The sequence below is a fragment of the Lepidochelys olivacea genome (genome assembly GCF_965140295.1).
Source record: "Lepidochelys olivacea isolate rLepOli2 genome assembly, chromosome: 12".
Taxonomy (NCBI): domain Eukaryota; kingdom Metazoa; phylum Chordata; order Testudines; family Cheloniidae; genus Lepidochelys; species Lepidochelys olivacea.
The window spans coordinates 9,440,812-9,458,848 of NC_140422.1; the positions used below are offsets into that span (position 1 = coordinate 9,440,812).

Consider the following 18,037-nt stretch of genomic DNA (forward strand, 5'->3'; position numbering starts at 1 on the left):
TCCTAGTGACATGGCCTCTGCGGCTGGAATGTACTGTATGAGCTCTACTCCATGAGCTTGGATTTAATGACATGCATAGCTGCAGTGTTTCAGCTAGTGTCACTCCTATAAATACCTGTTATTCCCAGCCTCCTTGCCCATGCAGTCCAATGTTTTTAGATGACTCATTGGTTCTTGGACTCTGCTCCATTTGCTGCTGATGCAGGAATGCTAGGCTTGGCCAGAACATCTATTTTAAGAAAGGTGCATTCTGCCAAGTGTAGTGATCTTTTCAACCGGACCACAAATACAGCGTGAAACTGAAAACTTACAGCACTGTGACCTCTGTGCAGACAATGAAATTCAAGTGAAGCCAGGAACCAATGACAGGACAGTCAAATTATTCAAAGACTCCAGAAGCCAGCGAGGGAGTGTGCATGGACCTTCCCCCCAGCAGAGCAGGGCTCTGTGGCTCTGGCCTCTTTCATCTAGACACTGCCCAGGCCTCTGTACTGATCTGTGCAGGGTGAAGAGCAAGGGACTAGGGGAGCAGTGGCTTGGGCAGAAGAGATACTTATCACTTCCTTGGCCATGACCCACAGAAACTGCCCAAAAAAGGAAGCATAGACTAGGGCTCTATTACCTGCCTCACAGAATACCCTGCACGGCAAGAATAGCTATTAAGGAGGATGCCAGAAGAAACCATAGTAGGGGGTGGGGAATATGCTGTACCAGTGCACTCTCATCAGAGCTATGCTGTCAGGGTCTCCAGGGGCAAATGCAGAGACACCAATACACAGATGGCCTTGGGCCCCCACAAATCCCTGGGGACCAGTGGGGGTTGGGCCCTGTGGTACATCAGGACCCTTGAGCCTTCTGCCCCATACACATTAATTGGGATAGGTCATAAATATAAAGGGAAGGGTAACCCCCTGTCTGTATACAGTGCTAGAAAGTCCCTCCTGGCCAGCGGCAACATCCTGTTACCTGTATAGGGTTAAGAAGCTCCGCTAACTTGGCTGGCACCTGACCCCAAAGAACCAATAAGGGGACGAGATACTTTCAAATCTTGGGGGTGGGGGAGAGGAAAGAGAAAAGAGGCTTTTGTTTGTGGTCTTTGTTCTCTCTTGGGACTGAGAGAAGCCAGACAGAAATCCATCTTCTCCAACCCAGCCTAATCCAAGTCTCCAATATTGCAACCAGTATAGGTAAGCCAGGCAAGGCGGATTAGTTTATCTTTTGTTTTATGTGAATTTTCCCTGTGTTAAGAGGGAGGTTTATTCCTGTTTTCTGTAACTTTAAGGTTTTGCCCAGAGGAGGATCCTCTGTGTTTTGAATCTGAATATCCTGTAAAGTATTTTCCATCCTGATTTTACAGAGATGATTTTTACTTTTCTTTTTTAATAAAATCCTTCTTTTAAGAACCTGATTGATTTTTCCATTGTTCCAAGATCCAGGGGTTTGGGTCTTTGATGCTTTTGTAACCAATTGGTTAGGATATTATTCTCAAGCCTCCCCAGGAAAGGGGGTGTGTAGGACTTGGGGAGGATATTTTGGGGGAAGACATCTCCAAGTGGGCTCTTCCCCTGTTCTTTGTTTAAAATGCTTGGTGGTGGCAGCATACTGTTCAAGGACAAGGCAAAGTTTGTACCTTGGGGAAGTTTTTAACCTAAGCTGGTAAGAATAAGTTTAGGGGGTCTTTCATGTGGGTCCCCACATCTGTACCCTAGAGTTCAGAGTGGGGAAGGAACCCTGACAGAATACAGTGTTGTTTACTTGTACTATACCTTTGTGGAAGATAGGTGTACAATGTTAATCCTTGATACTCTGAGTTTCTGTGCATCCTATTTCCATATGTGCTGGAATTAGGGGTGCTGTTGCACCCCCTAGCTTGAAATGGTTATCATATACAGGGTTTATAGTTTGGTTCCATGGCTCTCAGCTCCCCTGTCCATTTCCACAGACTTCATTGAAGTGGAGAATGAGATACCCACACCACTATCTGTTTGTGGAAATTGATTTGTAGAAGGCCCTGAAAGTAGCAGCAAAAGTGCAGGTCATCCATGTGTGGTTGGGAGCAAGGTGTGTGAAGCCCACATGCTGTGCTCTGTGGGGATTCCCTCCACCCCAGCCACAGAGGTCTGCCATAGGCCAAAACTGGGTAGAGTGTGACGGGACCAGTGAATCAATACATGCACTGGTAAACCCAAGATGGGACTAGTAATGGTCACTGAGCAGCTAGTCAAGCTTTAAGCGGGCAAGAGATTCAGTGTCTGCTAGACTCCTGCAAAACTCCTTTGTTCACAGCTGGCTTACTGGGCTGACACAGGGGTAAGATCTGGCTTGCTTTCTTTTCAGGGTTCTTTATAACCTTATGAAAATCAATACCTTCTCCATTTGTTGCTTTTCATCTCATCTGACCAAGGGAGACTCGAAGTCAAATCATCAAGAGCAGTGCTTCCCTTTTAATTATTTGTAGTTTGTAAATCCTCTTTAGTAATTTCCTGGACCCTACCAGTAATCCTTGTGATGAATGGTTTGCATAACTCCTGACTTATAGGTGATGCCACCTTGGTCACTGATTCAGCTACAGCTCAAATAAATGAATTCACCTGGAATAAGTTTTAAATTTTATTTAAACTTGTTCCACATATAAAATTAATACAGCTAACTTAGAAAATACAAAAACAGTTAGTTTCCAGAGTGCTGTACAACATTGCTAAGACACAGCAGCAACACAAAGGCCAGATGTGTTCCTTACACCTGCCTTGCTTAAAAACTTCTGGGACCAGGCAGTTACAAACTAACATTTTCTCTGTGTGCGGAAAGTTTCTGAAAGACTTGCTGGCATTGTATGCACTTAGTGAAGTGCCTGACTATTCCAGGTCAGCAGCTACGTGAAAGGATTGCGCACATCAACTTCCACACACAGTAAAGTGGCCTCTTTGGGCCTCATTCGGCCCATCTTGCTGTGTCAACGGCAGTTTTGCCCCACTAAGCGGAGCAGACTCAGGCCTTATATGCAGAGAGACTACTGTGTTCTCCATGTGGAACTCCCATTGAAGTTCATATACAGGGGCCTTGCAGGATCAGGGCCATTGTTCAAATGCAGGTAGATCTTGTTACACAGTTATCCAGAAATCTATAGTGAATGTTTTCTTCCAGTATTAATCTAGGATCTCTTCTATATTTGAATTTTTCATAATGAAGTAAATAGACTAAAGCAATTTAACAACTAAAAGCAATTGTGCAATTCTTCTCTTTCAAGAACAATTTGTGGAATGCCATTTTTGATTTACAGAACCCGTTTCCTGAAATAATCCTATATTGGGAATCCATACTACAATATGTAATGTAAAGCTTCCCAAAGAAAAAACAAACATTCAATTCCACTGAGCAGGATGAATTTGGAGTATTAATCAGTTCCCACCAACCAAGGATAATTCCTCTTTATACTTTGGTTTTGGTGTCCCTAAAGAGGTCTCTAAGAATGCAGCACTGTTACACTCGATCATTCTGCCTTCTAGCTCTTTAAAGATTGTGCACTCAACAGGAGTACGTTTGTACCATTATTTGAAAAGGAGTCTTCCAAAAAAGAGACAGATACGCAAGTGTGCTGCATCCAAAGATAGGACACACAGAACATGGCGGTGGTGCTCCTTGCAGGAGAAGAGGACTGCTACAGCAGCCCTTCAGGCAACGCTTTTGTGACCATTTCTAATGGCAGAATTCTGGTTTAGGTGCACAGAACACTTGCAGCACAGCTTTCAATGGACTTTTGCATCGCAAGAACAGCGTAGAGCTGTGCCACATAAGCGCATGAAACAGCAACAACTGTGTGTTGTGTAGTATTGCCTGTATTTACCCAGTAACATTTGAAAAGGACTAACTAAACACAGGGCTTGCCAATATGGCCACCAAGAAAATAGTTAAAGGATGAGAACTCTTTTCAACCAGCTGCAGCCTGCAAGACATTTATATGGTGAAGTGATTGCGGCTTTGCCCCCAGCTATTCGAAGCTAGGATGCAAGTTCCCCATTCCCTTAGTGCAAAGCTCTGCAGGGATGGGGCTATTCCCTTGGTTGCACCTGAATTCGACCTTTTAGCAAGGCAGAAATGTTGGCAACATTGAGATCTAAATCCCAAACCATGTACTTGCTGACTTATCATTCCCAAATGAACCCACTGAGAGTTTGGTCACTCTGAACTGCCCTGGAGAGTACCGCAGGGGAAAGTGCACATGTCAAATGCCTTACTTCTCAAAGAGAATAGGAATCACCTGTTTGAACGCTTTTGGCTTAGGGCAGTTTGTTTGTTAAGGAGGATTTTTGTTTGCTTTTTTTAACAGAGAGCTGGCAACAGCCAGAGCCCCTCCCTGCACAAAACGCACAAAGTTGTCCCCAGCTAATGGCCCCACAGCATAAAGCCCTTTCTCCTGAACACATTGGTAGGTGAATGGGTCAATGTCGATAGGGTTCCTCTTGGAGTTGACTGGCTGCTCACTGTCAATTGCCAAGTCAATGCCATTATTTGGTAGGAAGGAGAGGTTGGGGTTTGAGCCAATGAGAACAAAAGCCATAGAAATGTTAAAGATTTTCTGGTGACCGCTCTTATCCTGGAAGACACACTTCTTGTCCTCTCTGAAGGACAGGACATGATGTTCAGGAAGGCTGATATAACATTCATATGGCCCGGGACAAGCAACTGACTGTTCTTTCATCATCTGGTGGACTTTGTGGTACTCTGGATACATCATTTTGGGGAGCTGATTGAAGATGAGACCTGGATCGTTGACCCTTCTGCGAAAGGCGTGTATCACTGGGATGTTGCAATGGTGAGCAAAGAGAATTGCATCAGCAGCTGTCAGCCCGGCACCTACAATCAAGACTGGATCTGATGTCATGCTAACCTTCTTGTTCTTCACTGCTTCTTCAAGGGCAGAGAGTTTGTGATGGACAAAAGGAAGGTTCTCTCCATTAACTCCAAGGTTGGTTGGACTGTCATATGTTCCAGTGGCTAAAACCACATTCTCTGCATAGATGGAGAAGGGTTGCTGACCACCATTAATGTTTTTGATGAATCCATCCACCTGGAAAAGATTTCCACTAGCAATCTGGTCATCTTCCTTCTCTTTCTCGGGGAAATCCCAGAAGGAGTCACTGTTCCCCTCAGAATCCTGCTGTGCATAGCTGGAGCTTACATCTGGGCTCACTTTCCTCACAGATGTCACAACACTCCCACAGATAAAGTTCTTCTGCAGCCCTTTCTTTGCCACATAATGTTGGTAATACTGAGCAATGTCTTCTGCTGTGGCTCTGTTATTCCTGAGGCCCCTGTAACAGGATATTATAAATGATGGTTGAACAGTGAAATTCAGAGGCTTCTCCCTCCTCAGTTGCATGTACTGAAGGGCTATCTATCCTGGCACTAATGGAGAAACTGGGCCTGCATTCTCTTCCTTGCTAGTTTTACCCCAGAGCAATCCAATTGATTTCAGTGGAATTACTCCTAATACACAAGTCTGAACAGTTGGGCTCACTATCAGGAATAATTGGAAGAGGCAATACAGTTGGATATGAAAACCCCACAAAAACTTTAGCAACATATTTACCCCTTTACTACCCTCCCTATCACTTCCAATTTATTTTTTTCTCGTGAGCTTTTCCAGACCTAGGTTTATAGCATGTACATTCTAACAATAGCAAAAGTAGCCTAAGTATTTGCAATCTAACATCTGAATGATTACACTGTACTTTGTCCCACTATACATCTGTCTGATTAGAATACTTGTAAATGTGGGACAATATATAAATGGGCTACACTATCCCAAAATTATGGTTTCCACACCTATTAATTCAGATTTTTAAATGTAACTGCTGGCCACATGCTGATCTGTTACCCCAGTGTACATTCAGAACTAACTGGTCTGCGGTCCATGGAGTTACTCTGAATTTATACCACCAGCACTGAGTACCAAATAGATTTTTCTTGGGGATTTCTTCGACTCACTGAAACTGGCCATAATAGATAGCCAGCTGGACTTCATACCAGATTACTTATTTGCCCAAAAATCCTTTGGCTATTTGGGCAATGTCACATCAGTCTCCTCACCTCCTCTTTTTCCTCATCCAGTCTTTGAGCTGAAGGTCTGGAAGTCCCATCCATTCCCCTTGGCTCAAAGTGATCGTAGATCCCTCAATAAACTGCAAGAACAAACACCGAATGAGTTAAGCAACTGAAAATGAAAGGAAATAAGCACTAATGGAACAGGAACACAGTTCTGTTAAGTTCCAGTAAATCAAACTTTAGTGTCACCAAGGGACCTCGGCTGATCCAGATGTTTGAATGGAACAAACGGCAGTAGTAGGCTGGGAGGGCAAATCTCTCCTGCACATTCAAACCAGCTCACTTTTTGGTGGGTGTAAAAGCAGAGCCCTGCTGGATCCTGGTTGTCTGGCTGATTAGCTTGTTCAACCCTTTACATCTTTAATCATGATACTGACTATTGTGTCATACATATTTCATAAAGTTAAGCATTCATGTCTACATACATGCCAGGCACCCCCAGGAGGGTTTCTGCCAAGGACCAGATGGGGAATGGCTCTGTTGGTCTTGTGCCACCAAGTGAGGACAGATTCTGCAGTTCCACCAAAGTCTGTATCAGGACGCAGCAGAGTGTCAAAAAGAAGAGCCACGGGGCTCTGGGATCGTCCCTCCAAACCTTCAGACAGGTACTCCAGATCCTAAAAGACAAGGCAGATACTTAGAGCCTGCATCATAGAACACATGAGATCACCTCAAAATGCAGCAGTAATGTAATATCATTAGGTGCTCAGTAGAGCTGAACGTCTCTTAGTCAGAATAAGTCCGATATGGCACATAAGCCCGGTCTGGATGATTTGAGCAGCGCATAGCCCTTGTGCTGGCCCTATATACCGTCATGATTTGGGAAACAAATTAACCCATGCTTAAGGCTTCTGTTGCCAGCATGCTCTGGGCATATGATGGTGGTGATGTGTTCCATCTACTTCTTCCTGGTAAAAGGCAAATTCATTTGATACAAACCTGGTCTATAATGGAGACTTCTGGTGTTTCCTCTAGTTTCCTCTGTAGAATAGGATGAGGATGAACAGAGCCCCTTTTGATGTAAGGGATATAACCAGACAGCAGGTAGGAAAGGCAAATTCCTGAAGGACCATTCCCTGAACAAACACAATTAAATTAATATTGCATCACTGTGGTTGGAACAATAGTCCTTTTAAAGCATCTTACCAGATATGCAGTATGGTCCAGTGGATAGATTTTGACTCAGAAGAACTGGGTTCTAGTCTCAAGTCAACCATGGTTCTGCTGCATGGCCTTGGGGAAATCACTTCACTTCTCTGTTTCCCTTTTTGTCTGTCATATCTATTTGTATTATAAGCTGTTCAGGGCAGGGGCTGTTTCTTACAAGGTCTACGTACAAAGCCTAGCACCCTGGAACCCTGATCCCAGTTGGGACCTCTTAGTGCTACTGACACTAATAAGCTGGGGTTTTGTCAAACACTGGCAAAATAGCAGGCTCGGAAGAGAGCTGCATTTTTCAAAGGATGATGTTCAGGAATTAAACCTGCTCTTGGACTTTGAGGGTACATCCACACACTGCACACTACACCCAGAGCTGTGGGACCCACACTTGTGGACTCTGTTTCCAAGCCTGTGTTTGAGCACTCACACTGCATTGTAAACCTGGGTTTACAATTGCTGCACCCAGATCACAGCTGTGCTTCTGACTCAGGTCTACAGCTTGACCCTAGTCCACACTGTAAAACGACAGGACCCAAGCCACAGCTGGACTCCGGCTCTGACCCACCCCCTAGCAGGGTCCTAATTCCCACGTCTTGAGTGCTTGCTGACCTGAGTCAGAGTGATTTGTATATGGATAAGGGGGGGGGGCTCAAACCCCAGAAGAGTTAAGGCTTCATTCTTTCCTGCCTAAATGCAACTTGCATCACTTCATAATCTTGAAGGAAAAATCAGACACTGCTATGATGTGCATTCACGTGGGATAGCGAATATCTGAGATGGTGCTGCCGTACATCAGACAGCAGGATCAAGTCCTTGGTGCCTACTGCTCAACGCCACTGTCTACAGTCATTTTGAAGCAAGTAGGTTATTAGGAAGAGATGTAGGATCTTTATTGCTCACTTCAAGGTATTACCTCATAGGGCCAAGGAATTCAGACCTGGACTCTTCCCAGTTACCACTATGTGACAGAAGATATGTAGAGCAGGGGGTGGGCACACAATGTCTCATATGCCAATTCTCTAGTCACTGGGATACTGGTCACTGATTCTGCAGAAGACCCTGTTCTGAAACTGGCCAAATTTCTCACCTTAAATTTGGACGCTCTCTAACCTGTTGACTGATTGATTTAACTGAAGCTAATGGAGTTGCTATTGATTACAGTAGGTCTCCAATCAGCCCTATAGGTTTAGTTCTCTCCTGTCTTTGTTCTCTCTCCTTCTATTCACTGGAAGGAGGCAGTGAGCTGGAGGTTGGGCAAAGAGCTCTCCCTCCCCCACCACCACCACTCCTCAAAATATGACACTTTGAACAAATAGCTGGATGGCTAAAATTTTCCTACTGACCACCCAACAACTGGCTTCAGAAGCAAATATACATACTCTATGTCAGTGTACAGTGGAGTAGTGTGTGGAAAGTTTTCACGTGGCTGTTTTCCAATATGTTTAATATTTTACAGTGTCTATATAACTAGCTGTCAGCCTCTACAGCTCAAAGCTTTGTTGCTCTTTAGTATATGACTAACCACCATTACATAATGCAGTGTCAGAAAACCAGTCAGGGTGACTCAGCAGCCTGTAACATTCTGTGTGCACTTTCATAGCATTGTGGACATAATCCCTGCTCTGGGAGCAATGAACTGCAGGGAGCAAAGGCCACTTCTCAATTCTATTCCTAACACTGTTCTCACTTAGATTAGAGAAAAAGCCAAGTGTAAATAATGATGGAAATAAAACCCCAATAATTAACTTGAAACAGAACCAGGATATAAGTCATCCTTAACTTGCTCTTTTGTTGTTGGGGTTACATCAGAGTTCCTGTCCAGTATTTAAACATCTGGTTACATGAGGCAGAGTTATGGACAAAGCTGCATTTATAAATATGAATCTTTAAGTCCCATAAAGTAGGCCAGATACACTCCTGCCTTTGTGTCCCTTCATGCCACTTCAATGGCACAAGGAACCAGACAGCAGCTGGATCTGATCAACTGACTGCCCTGGCACGAGGGAGCTCTCAGCTGTCACAGAGCCAGTATAGACAACCCCTGGAGTACTCTCCAGCAATCTCCAGCTGGCAATGTTCCTGGAGCTGCTCAAAAAACCAGAGCCTCCCTTCTCCCGTGCAGGGGGCGAAATCTCTGCACTGGTAACACTCAGAGTGGTCTTTAAGTTAAACTTGTTTTGGAATTGGACCCTTTTAAAAAGGTAGTACCAAGAATTTACCAATCCCATCCCAAGAAAAACAAGCTTCTCAATTGTCTGTCTAAGAATGCCTCTCAGGATTCAGCCCCCTGGGACAAGTGTCCACCTCACAAAACTACTATACAAAGGATTAAGTGGAACTTTTGTGGTGCATAAACCTTGTACGGGCTCACTCCACTGGGGAGAATTTCGCCCTGGTTTAGATGGTGGGCATGTAACAAGCCCAGCACTAGCAAAGCATTGAAGCACTGACTCCCAGGAAAGTCAATGGGGCTCATGTCTTAATTTAGCAAGGCACCTAAGCACAAGCTTGAGTGAAAAGGGAAGGACTCCTTTATGCCAGAGAAGCCTCTGCTTGGTCATAGCTTATCACGTCAGTGACACATCTGATATGAGAGTGAGCGTGTCTAACTAACCTCAAGAGGGCATTTGCAAACAAGAAGTTCCTGTTCCTGATTCACTCACCAAACATCAAACTAACTGGCTTTCTAAAACTGTGAAGAGAAGCATAACTTTTGCATTCCTACAAACAGCTGTTTTAAAAATTAAACTACTACACATTTTTCACTGTGTAATCCTGAACCAAACCCCATCGATCTCCATGTAAAGAGTCTCAGAGACTTCAGTAGCTTTGGATCAGACCCTAAACCAGAGGTGGGCAAACTACGACCCGCGGGCCACATCCGGCCCGCAGGACCGTCCTGCCCAGCCGGAGCTCCTGGCCTGGGAGGCTCGCCCCCAGCCCCTCCCCCCCGTTCCCCCTTCCCCTCAGCCTCAGCTCACAGCGCCAGGCTCTGGGCAGTGGGGCTCTGAGCTCCTGGGGCGGGGCAGTGCAGCTACAGAGCCTGGCCTGACCCAGTGCTCCAGGCAGCGCGGTAAGGGGGGAGGGTGCTCAGGGGCTAGGGGTCAGGGCAATCAGAGGGTGAGGAACAAAGGGGTTGAATGGGAGCGGGGGGGGGCAGTCAAGAAGGAGAGGGGGGTTGGATGGGGCAGCAGTGGGCAGTTAGGGGCGGTGGGTCCAGGGGCGATCAGGGAGAAGGGGTGGTTGGATGGGGCAGGGGTCACAGGGGACAGTCAGGAAGGAGAGGGGAGGTTGGATAGGGCAGGGGCTCTGGGGGCGGTCAGGGGACAGAGAGCAGCAGTGGGGTGGATGGCGTAGGGGTCGCGGGGGCCCGTCAGGGGGCAAGAAGCAGGGCGGAGGGGTCGAATAGGGGGTGGAGGCTGGGCAATGCCTGGCTGTTTGGGGAGGCACAGCCTCCCCTAACCGGCCCTCCATACAATTTCAGAAACTCGATGCGGCCCTCAGGCCAAAAAGTTTGCTCACTCCTGCCCTAAACACATACACTCAACAAACACTAAACGTCACAAAATTAAACACTAGTTGACTCCTTGCCAGGTGAAAGTCACAACACAATAATTTCAAACCGCTCCAAAACACCCATGAGACAAACAAACAGGCTCAACTGAATGTCCTAAAGGTCAGACAATTCTGTTTTAAAACAGTAATAAATGATCATTGATATTCTTATTTTCTTAAGCCAAATTATCCTTTCTTGACTGTAGCAAAAACTGAGGGGATATCATTCCCAGAACATTTCTAGATTTAATTACAGCTTTTGGAACAATGCATGAGGATGTCAGATATAATAGGTCTTAGTAAGACTACCGCACTGGAGAACACAGATTACATTGCCAAAATATTACTTACCTATAACAACAATGGGAAGTGGTTTGGAATAACTTTTGTTTGGGACTTTGTTCAACACTGGATACATCTTCACATCTGAAAGGATTCAGGACCAGAAAAATCTACCTGTAATGACAAAAAAGCGCAACCATTAACTCTTTTTTTTTATTAAAAAAAAAAAAAAAAACAACAAATACTCTCTCCTCTTCATAGCCCTCGGTAGCAGCTGATCTAAAATATTATCACTCATTTTACATACAATGGAGTTCAATTTCAGCTCCCATACAGTATAGGTGTAAATTTTGTATTGGAAACCTATGGCATAATTAGGATTTGACCTTAAACAAAAAAAGATGTCCTTATTTTAGTCCTTCATGGACATTTTTGGTCCACATGACACAACTGCCAGCCTCTACTCAAGACAGGCCAAGGACTCAAACAACAGGGAACGTTGCAGATGGGTCATGGGAAGATTTTCCCTTCTCCTATGAACACTACATATCATGGGCTAAGTTCTTGTTACAGTGACTTTAAGGGCCATTTGGTAATTTTCCAAGCTGTTTGTGCTAACCCAACATATTTCTTCAAGGAGGTTCTTGTGACATTTGTCTTTTTAGAGAAATTTGCACATTCATGGAGCGTTGGAGTTTGCATCTGAGTCTAAACTTCTGCTTGAAGACTTGAAAGCTGTTGGCATCATTTTCAAAAAAAAAAATGCCCCATCACGTTGCTAAAGGTTTGAGTAATTTGAACTGCTAAAGCACTAAACCACTGGGTGCAGTTGTTAACAAGTTCTTTTAAAAGCAATATCCTTGTTCTCTTGCAATGAGAGGTGTTACTGCCACATTCATGGAGTGACAAACTATTTATGTCCATCTGTTAATCTGACATAGGTCCTTAACAACACTGAGATCCCATGTATATGTACAGTTCTGAATCAGAGCTTGTTAAGCCATCCAGTGACAAATAACAAACCTATCATCCAATCTCCTAGCAACTGAGTAGGAAAATAGGAGTGAGACGGGTTGGTAAACCCTTACCTGTCCTGTCCCTTGTCAATTTTAATTCAGCAGCACAGTGACCAGGCATGTACACTAAGTGCAAGCTAGCCACACCTAACTCACTGCTATCTTGAGGCTGCAGTGACTTTCCCACCGTAAATAAATAATTCCAAAGTTGTTTGAATGAATTTGTATTAGTCATCTGTACTTTCAGTGCTGCTAATCCACTGAGTCCAGAAAGGGTTACGAATTCTCTGTTGTTACTAAGTCTAGACAAACATTCTCAATAGAAATCTTCAGCTAGCCTCCAGAAAATGAAATTAAATTAACACGGTCATAATTTTGAAAGCCTATCAGAATCCGTTGAATGGAATGACTTGGCTCAGCAGGGCATTCTCGTCTTTTCATTGAGTGTAGAAAGATCTTTGGTAAGTGTGCTATACATTCCCAAACAAGCTTGGCAGGTCATAATGTTTGACATAATCCTCTCACCACAAATGTCATCCAACTGTGCAGCAGTTCAGTTAAACTGAAGTGTACTTCACTACTTAATGCAAGAATCTACTAAATTGCCAGCAGATTGCATGAGAAGCCACACAAATTTTACCTTGAAGTTCAAAAAAAAAAAAAAAAAAATCTAGTAATCAGGTTCTGAATATAGTCTTTGAGACGCTGATACTCCTGTACTGTACAATATATCCCTTTGCCATAAATGAACTGCAATTAGTCTTTTACCTACTGCCTTTCCTCTGGCAGGATCTCAATTCATGTTGCTAATTCTCACATATTCTGTGTGTTGGAGTAACTTGCCTCTGAAATGTAGCCAGCTGTGGAACAGAAGATGGTAACTATTCCAAAAGGGTAAAATTCACCCCTGAGCAGAGAGAAAGTGCAAGGCCTATGTACATTGTGTATAGTCTTTCTGGTGAAAATCTGCACAAAAGTGAATTTCAGCCATGTTGCATGAAAGATGAAGGGAAGTTAGTATCTTACTTCTGGGCATCAAAAACCAGTTATTAAATGCAATAGGTAGATAGACCAATGGCAAGAAGCAAGACAGCTTTGGCACTGGTAAAGTCAAAAAGTAGGCATTTCACTAACTTTTTGAAGAAGGTTACACTGGTGGGTGGTGTTCACAAAATAGCCAGTGTTTTCATGCAAGGGAAAAAAAAATAGACAAACATGCAGTTTTAGCCAGTAACATCTCCCATCTGAACAAACAAAAGCATCATGGATCTTCTGGAATCAAGTCCTGGCTACTTTTTGCTTTGTACCGTTTCTTTTGACAGCATTCCACCACCTGGAAATGAGTGATGCCAAAGAGTCCATGCTTACCTGGTCATTAGGAATTAGCACATAGATATCTATATTTCTGCATCAAAACTCTAATGATATCTATTGGCCTTTAACTGTTATTAATTTATGGGTGAAAGAAATGAAATGATTTATTGTGACATTAAGTAACATTTGATCATGGCCTACTAAATGTGTGTGAGTGTTAAGCATGAAGCATTTAAATGGTGAACCAGATGATCCTGTGGAAAGGCTCAGCTAGTTTGAGCCTGTGAAATTCTTCTGTATTTTTTTTTTTATAATGGGGAGGGGGGGATTTCTTTTTATTTTGTATTTGCTGGGGGTGGAGGGAGTGTTGAGTCCCGCCCCTGGAGAGGTGGGAGCCCCTGGGGGGGGTGGGGGGGAGATTGCAGAGTGAGCCTGCCATGCATTCACCCCACAGAGATGGCTCCTGCTGCTCCCATCCCATATGGCTGGGCCCAGCTTCCTGCCACACGGGGTCCCAGTGTTGCACAGGTTTGACCCAGCCTCGTCATGACGGAGGGGCAACCAGGCCAAACCTGAGCAATGCTTCAATCCCATGTGCCCAGTCACAATGCCCAAAGCAGGGAGCTGGGGCCAGCCTCATGGGACAGATGGCGTTGGAACAATTTTTACCGGGGGTGGGTGGGGGGGGGGAGGCGGAAACCATGTATGTGAGTTATTACTAGTTCAAATTGGGGGTGCAGTAGCACCCCTAGCCCCACTAGTTCCAGCACTTATGTGTGGGGCAGCTTGCTCGCTCTGCCACCAGGTTGCGGTGGCCAGAGTGGGAAGCCAGACCCACCCCTGCAGGACAGGAACCACAGTAGCCACTGCTGCAAGGCGAGTTTTTCCTTTTTATACTTAGGTTTTCAAATTTAATTGTGTTATTTCGCATTTGCAAAAAAAAAAAAAAAAAAAAAAAACACGAGGGGTTCGAACCAGTGCTGAGCTGCCAGAAGCTGAAGGACCGCAGGGCTGCCAGGCGAGTAGAAATTCTCAGGGGAGCCTCCCCAGCCAAGAGCTCAGGCAGGACGGACAAGACAGTCCTGCGGGCTGCATGTGGCCTGCAGGCCAGAGTTTGCTGAACCCCTTTAACAACCGGTTCTAAACCGGTTTCAAAATTTAATAACCGGTTCGCGTGAACCGGCTCCAGCTCATCACTTGTTCTAACTATAGTAATCATGGAACATAAGTGTAAAGTCTCAGACTTTTATCAGCCCAGGGCCTGTTTTTATAACCAGGTTCTAAGTCCTCTATAAATAGAGCACTGTCATAGAAAAACACACTTGTAACTTTAACTATTGCAGGACAGCTGGTGTTGCCTCTGGGCATACTAGGATCTGAGCAGCACCAATACACAGACTGTGGCATGGTGAATTTCTAAACTAAATTAACAGTAACTTTCCCTGGAATCTAACTGTGGAGACTTTCTGTCTAACTGGACGCATCTTCCCTCCCACTCTGCCTTTAAATCGCTTCCTTTCTTGATCCCTCCTTTTCACGTCTATCTGTGCAGCTTCTAGGCAGAGTCTCATATTGTAGCCTTGACAAAAAGCACTAAACTATATGCAGACAGGTTACAACCCTCCCACTCACAACTACTTTACCTGCTGCTGAAGGATAAGGCATTCCAGCCATGTGCCAGAGCTAATCAGAAACAGGCACATGGTAAACTCCCTGCTATACAGCCACATCTCTCCCCCCTCCCCAGATGCAATTGCAGGAGTTCAGCTCTAAGCAGTTGGGGTGGCTGTGTGAGACCAGGGAGTTGGAACTGCCATTCTATACAGCAGGATAGTCTCTCAGGCAGCATAAATTATAATGCACTTTACCTGGGTAGTGCCCACCTGAAGAATGGCAGGAGCTCTGACTCCGTGGCTGTTCCACGCAACATACAGGTCCGTGTTAGGTTTCCTAGCAGAGCTAACCATGCACCTTCAGACTAGAATTTGTTTAGATTAAGCAGGGGAAGAGGAGGGATACAAAGTCCCTAAAAGACAGCCGTGTGTATTTCTCCAACACTCTGCAGAAACACTGCTGATAAAATGGCCGCATGCTGCCTGCAGATGGGCAATGGACCATGAACCAGCCACTGGCAGCACAGCGTAAGATAATATCTAGCAGCAGTCTCAGCAGCAGCATAAGTGCTTCTTTTAGGGGACGTGGGTGGGGCAAGATGGGCCAGAACCAGCTGTGTAGTTCTGCCTTCATCAGTAGCAGGTTGCCTTGGCCTCTAGCTGTTCTGCTCTGCTGTCATCCACCCCTACAGCAGAGGCCCAGGAGCTGTGGACTGCCCACGATAAGTCAATTCCCCCTTCTATGGCTTTTGATATGTAAAAGGAAGGAGACATTCATGGGAATTATACCCAGAGTTATTGGCAAGAGTAGCACCACTGGCTACACTGGGGGGATGTCTTAGATCCAAACCCAGACTGGATAAAACTAGCACTAAAACAGATAAAATAAAAACCAAGTGTACCTCCTTATGCCAATTTCATTGCTGTGCATCTTGCTAAAGCTAGGCGACAAATACCTCTGGATACCATTTCCTTATTGTGTAGAGTAATATGCAAACAACTGTGATGGAAAATAAGTTAATACTTATCCTAGCACAGCTCTATTGATTAAAGAAGTATTCCCTCCCTGCTTTACAGCTGTCACCTGTATAGTTTATAGTAATTACCTGTTTTATAATAAGAAAGCTAACACCAATGGGCCAGGTTCTGCACCAGTTTACACCTTTGCAAATGTGTTCCATTCATTTGCATGAATGGAAACCAGGATTTAGCTCAATATAGACTAGAAACTGCTGAAGACACAGGAGGGAAAAATTCTCTCATGCCATTAGAGCCAAAGATAAAATCTTTGGATCACTCTCAGAATGGAGAGGACTCATTCCCTCCATTGAAATCCAGACAGCGGGTCAAATCCTACTCACCTTCAGCAGCATTGCACAAGTGCCTAAGCTGCGTGGGAGTTTTCCCAGGGTTTATACTGAACTTGCTATGGAAGTGCAATGGGGGAAGAAGCTGGTCAAATAGAAGAAACTAGGTTGTTTTCCTTTTCACCTTCCTTTATGTAAAACACAACACCCAGTATTCAAAGTCAGCCAGCTCAATGATTCTGTTCATAGTATTGGCTTCTAATTTAGAATTCCACCTTAAATGTTCCTCTTCCTGCAACCCACCTCCCGCCCCAATCTGGAAGTGCTTTCTGTTCTATTATTACTGTGCTCCAGAATCCATCTCCCTCATTACCACCAATGTGTCTCACTGATTAGGTAATGTTCTGGCTAGGAGAAGTGCCTAACTTATCCATCTAGGGCCAAATCCTGCTCTCCTTACACATGTACTCCCATTGGGCTTAAAGGGATCACTCATGTAAAGCAAACCAGTGTGACCTCTAGTGCACCCTGAAAATACAACTGAAATGAATTAAAAATCCAAAGAAGAGAGAGAGAGAGAGCGCGCGTGCGTGAGCAGTGATCTGTTAGCAATACACTGGAGCAACTTTAGTAGCGAGAGCCAAGTTCTGCTGCCCTGATGCAACCAAAGCTCCCAGAGTCATCCACAGGAGTCTTACTTAAGTAAGAACCATAAAACTAGACCAGTACAACACATGGAGAGATTTTAAGAAGGGCAGTGCAGCTGTAAATAATGTAGCAGCTTGCAGGTGTTTCTGTGAGATTCAGGTGTAACAGGAGCCACACAAACTTGTCACAAACAGCAGTTTCCATCAGTTGTTTTCTGTTTCTCTGTTAATTTGATAGGCAGCTTTTTGTAATGTCATTTGATTTCAGTCATTCATTTTTTTAAAATACTGAAACTCCAACAGTTGAGTGCAGTTTAAACTTTACTGCATCCTTCTAAAGTTTTAATAGAATCTTTCTGCTTGCATTTCTTCTCTGTGTAAATTCAAAAGCTTGTCTCTCAGCAACAGAAGTTTGCTGACCCTCCTTGTCAGTCTTATTCTTGTGATTCCAATGCAAAGCATTCCATAGACACAACTGAGGAACAATCCAGTTATGTGGTTCATTAAGCTGACACCTTCTTTCTAAGAGCATTCCCTTGTGCCATTCTAGAAAGCAATATGCTACTCATGCCTGGCTAATAAAGCTTTCTGTATTCATCTACAGTCCTCTTACCTCAGGAAATGAAGGTGATGAGAAGGAAAGTCTGTGTGTCAGTACCTGTATTTTTAGAGAAGCAGAACACCCCATGCATCTTGACCGTATATTGCTCCCAGCTCCAAGGCAGCTGTTAAATATACTAGGCAACCAGTTCCTAGTTTAAGGAGGTGGGGTTGAAGCCTGGGTGGGAGGGACTAGGAAAATGGCTCATAAGCATGAGTCAGCAACACTACCTAACTTACCCTGTTTATGAACGAACAATGCAGAGTCACTTTGTGCTGTTAAGTTGATAGTATAAAGGAAATAAATATGGTGAAAAACAGCCTGGAAGGAACCATGCCCCTGTTGCTCCCATATGACAAGAATCCAACACTCAGATTTAATCCCTTTTTATTTTTAGTTTAAGAGTCTTGTGTAAATTAATCTGAGTTTTATTGTG

The 18,037-nt window shown here is 44.4% G+C and overlaps 1 protein-coding gene across 2 annotated transcripts; it reads right to left on the reverse strand.

The window, feature by feature from the left end:
• Nucleotides 1–2,597: 2,597 nt before the first annotated feature.
• On the reverse strand, nucleotides 2,598–17,728 carry OSGIN1 (oxidative stress induced growth inhibitor 1). 2 transcript variants are annotated; one of them, XM_084644962.1, is made up of 6 exons: nucleotides 17,659–17,728; nucleotides 11,173–11,277; nucleotides 7,045–7,181; nucleotides 6,531–6,722; nucleotides 6,091–6,182; nucleotides 2,598–5,312 (listed from the first exon to the last, which is right to left on the reverse strand). In XM_084644962.1, exons 2-6 carry the CDS (start codon nucleotides 11,237–11,239, stop codon nucleotides 4,295–4,297), a joined length of 1,506 nt encoding a protein of 501 aa, XP_084501088.1. In that variant the 5' UTR covers nucleotides 11,240–11,277; nucleotides 17,659–17,728; the 3' UTR covers nucleotides 2,598–4,294. The 2 variants fall into 2 exon arrangements, with proteins under 2 accessions (XP_084501088.1, XP_084501087.1); XM_084644961.1 differs by having other exon boundaries at nucleotides 17,614–17,715.
• Nucleotides 17,729–18,037: the final 309 nt, after the last annotated feature.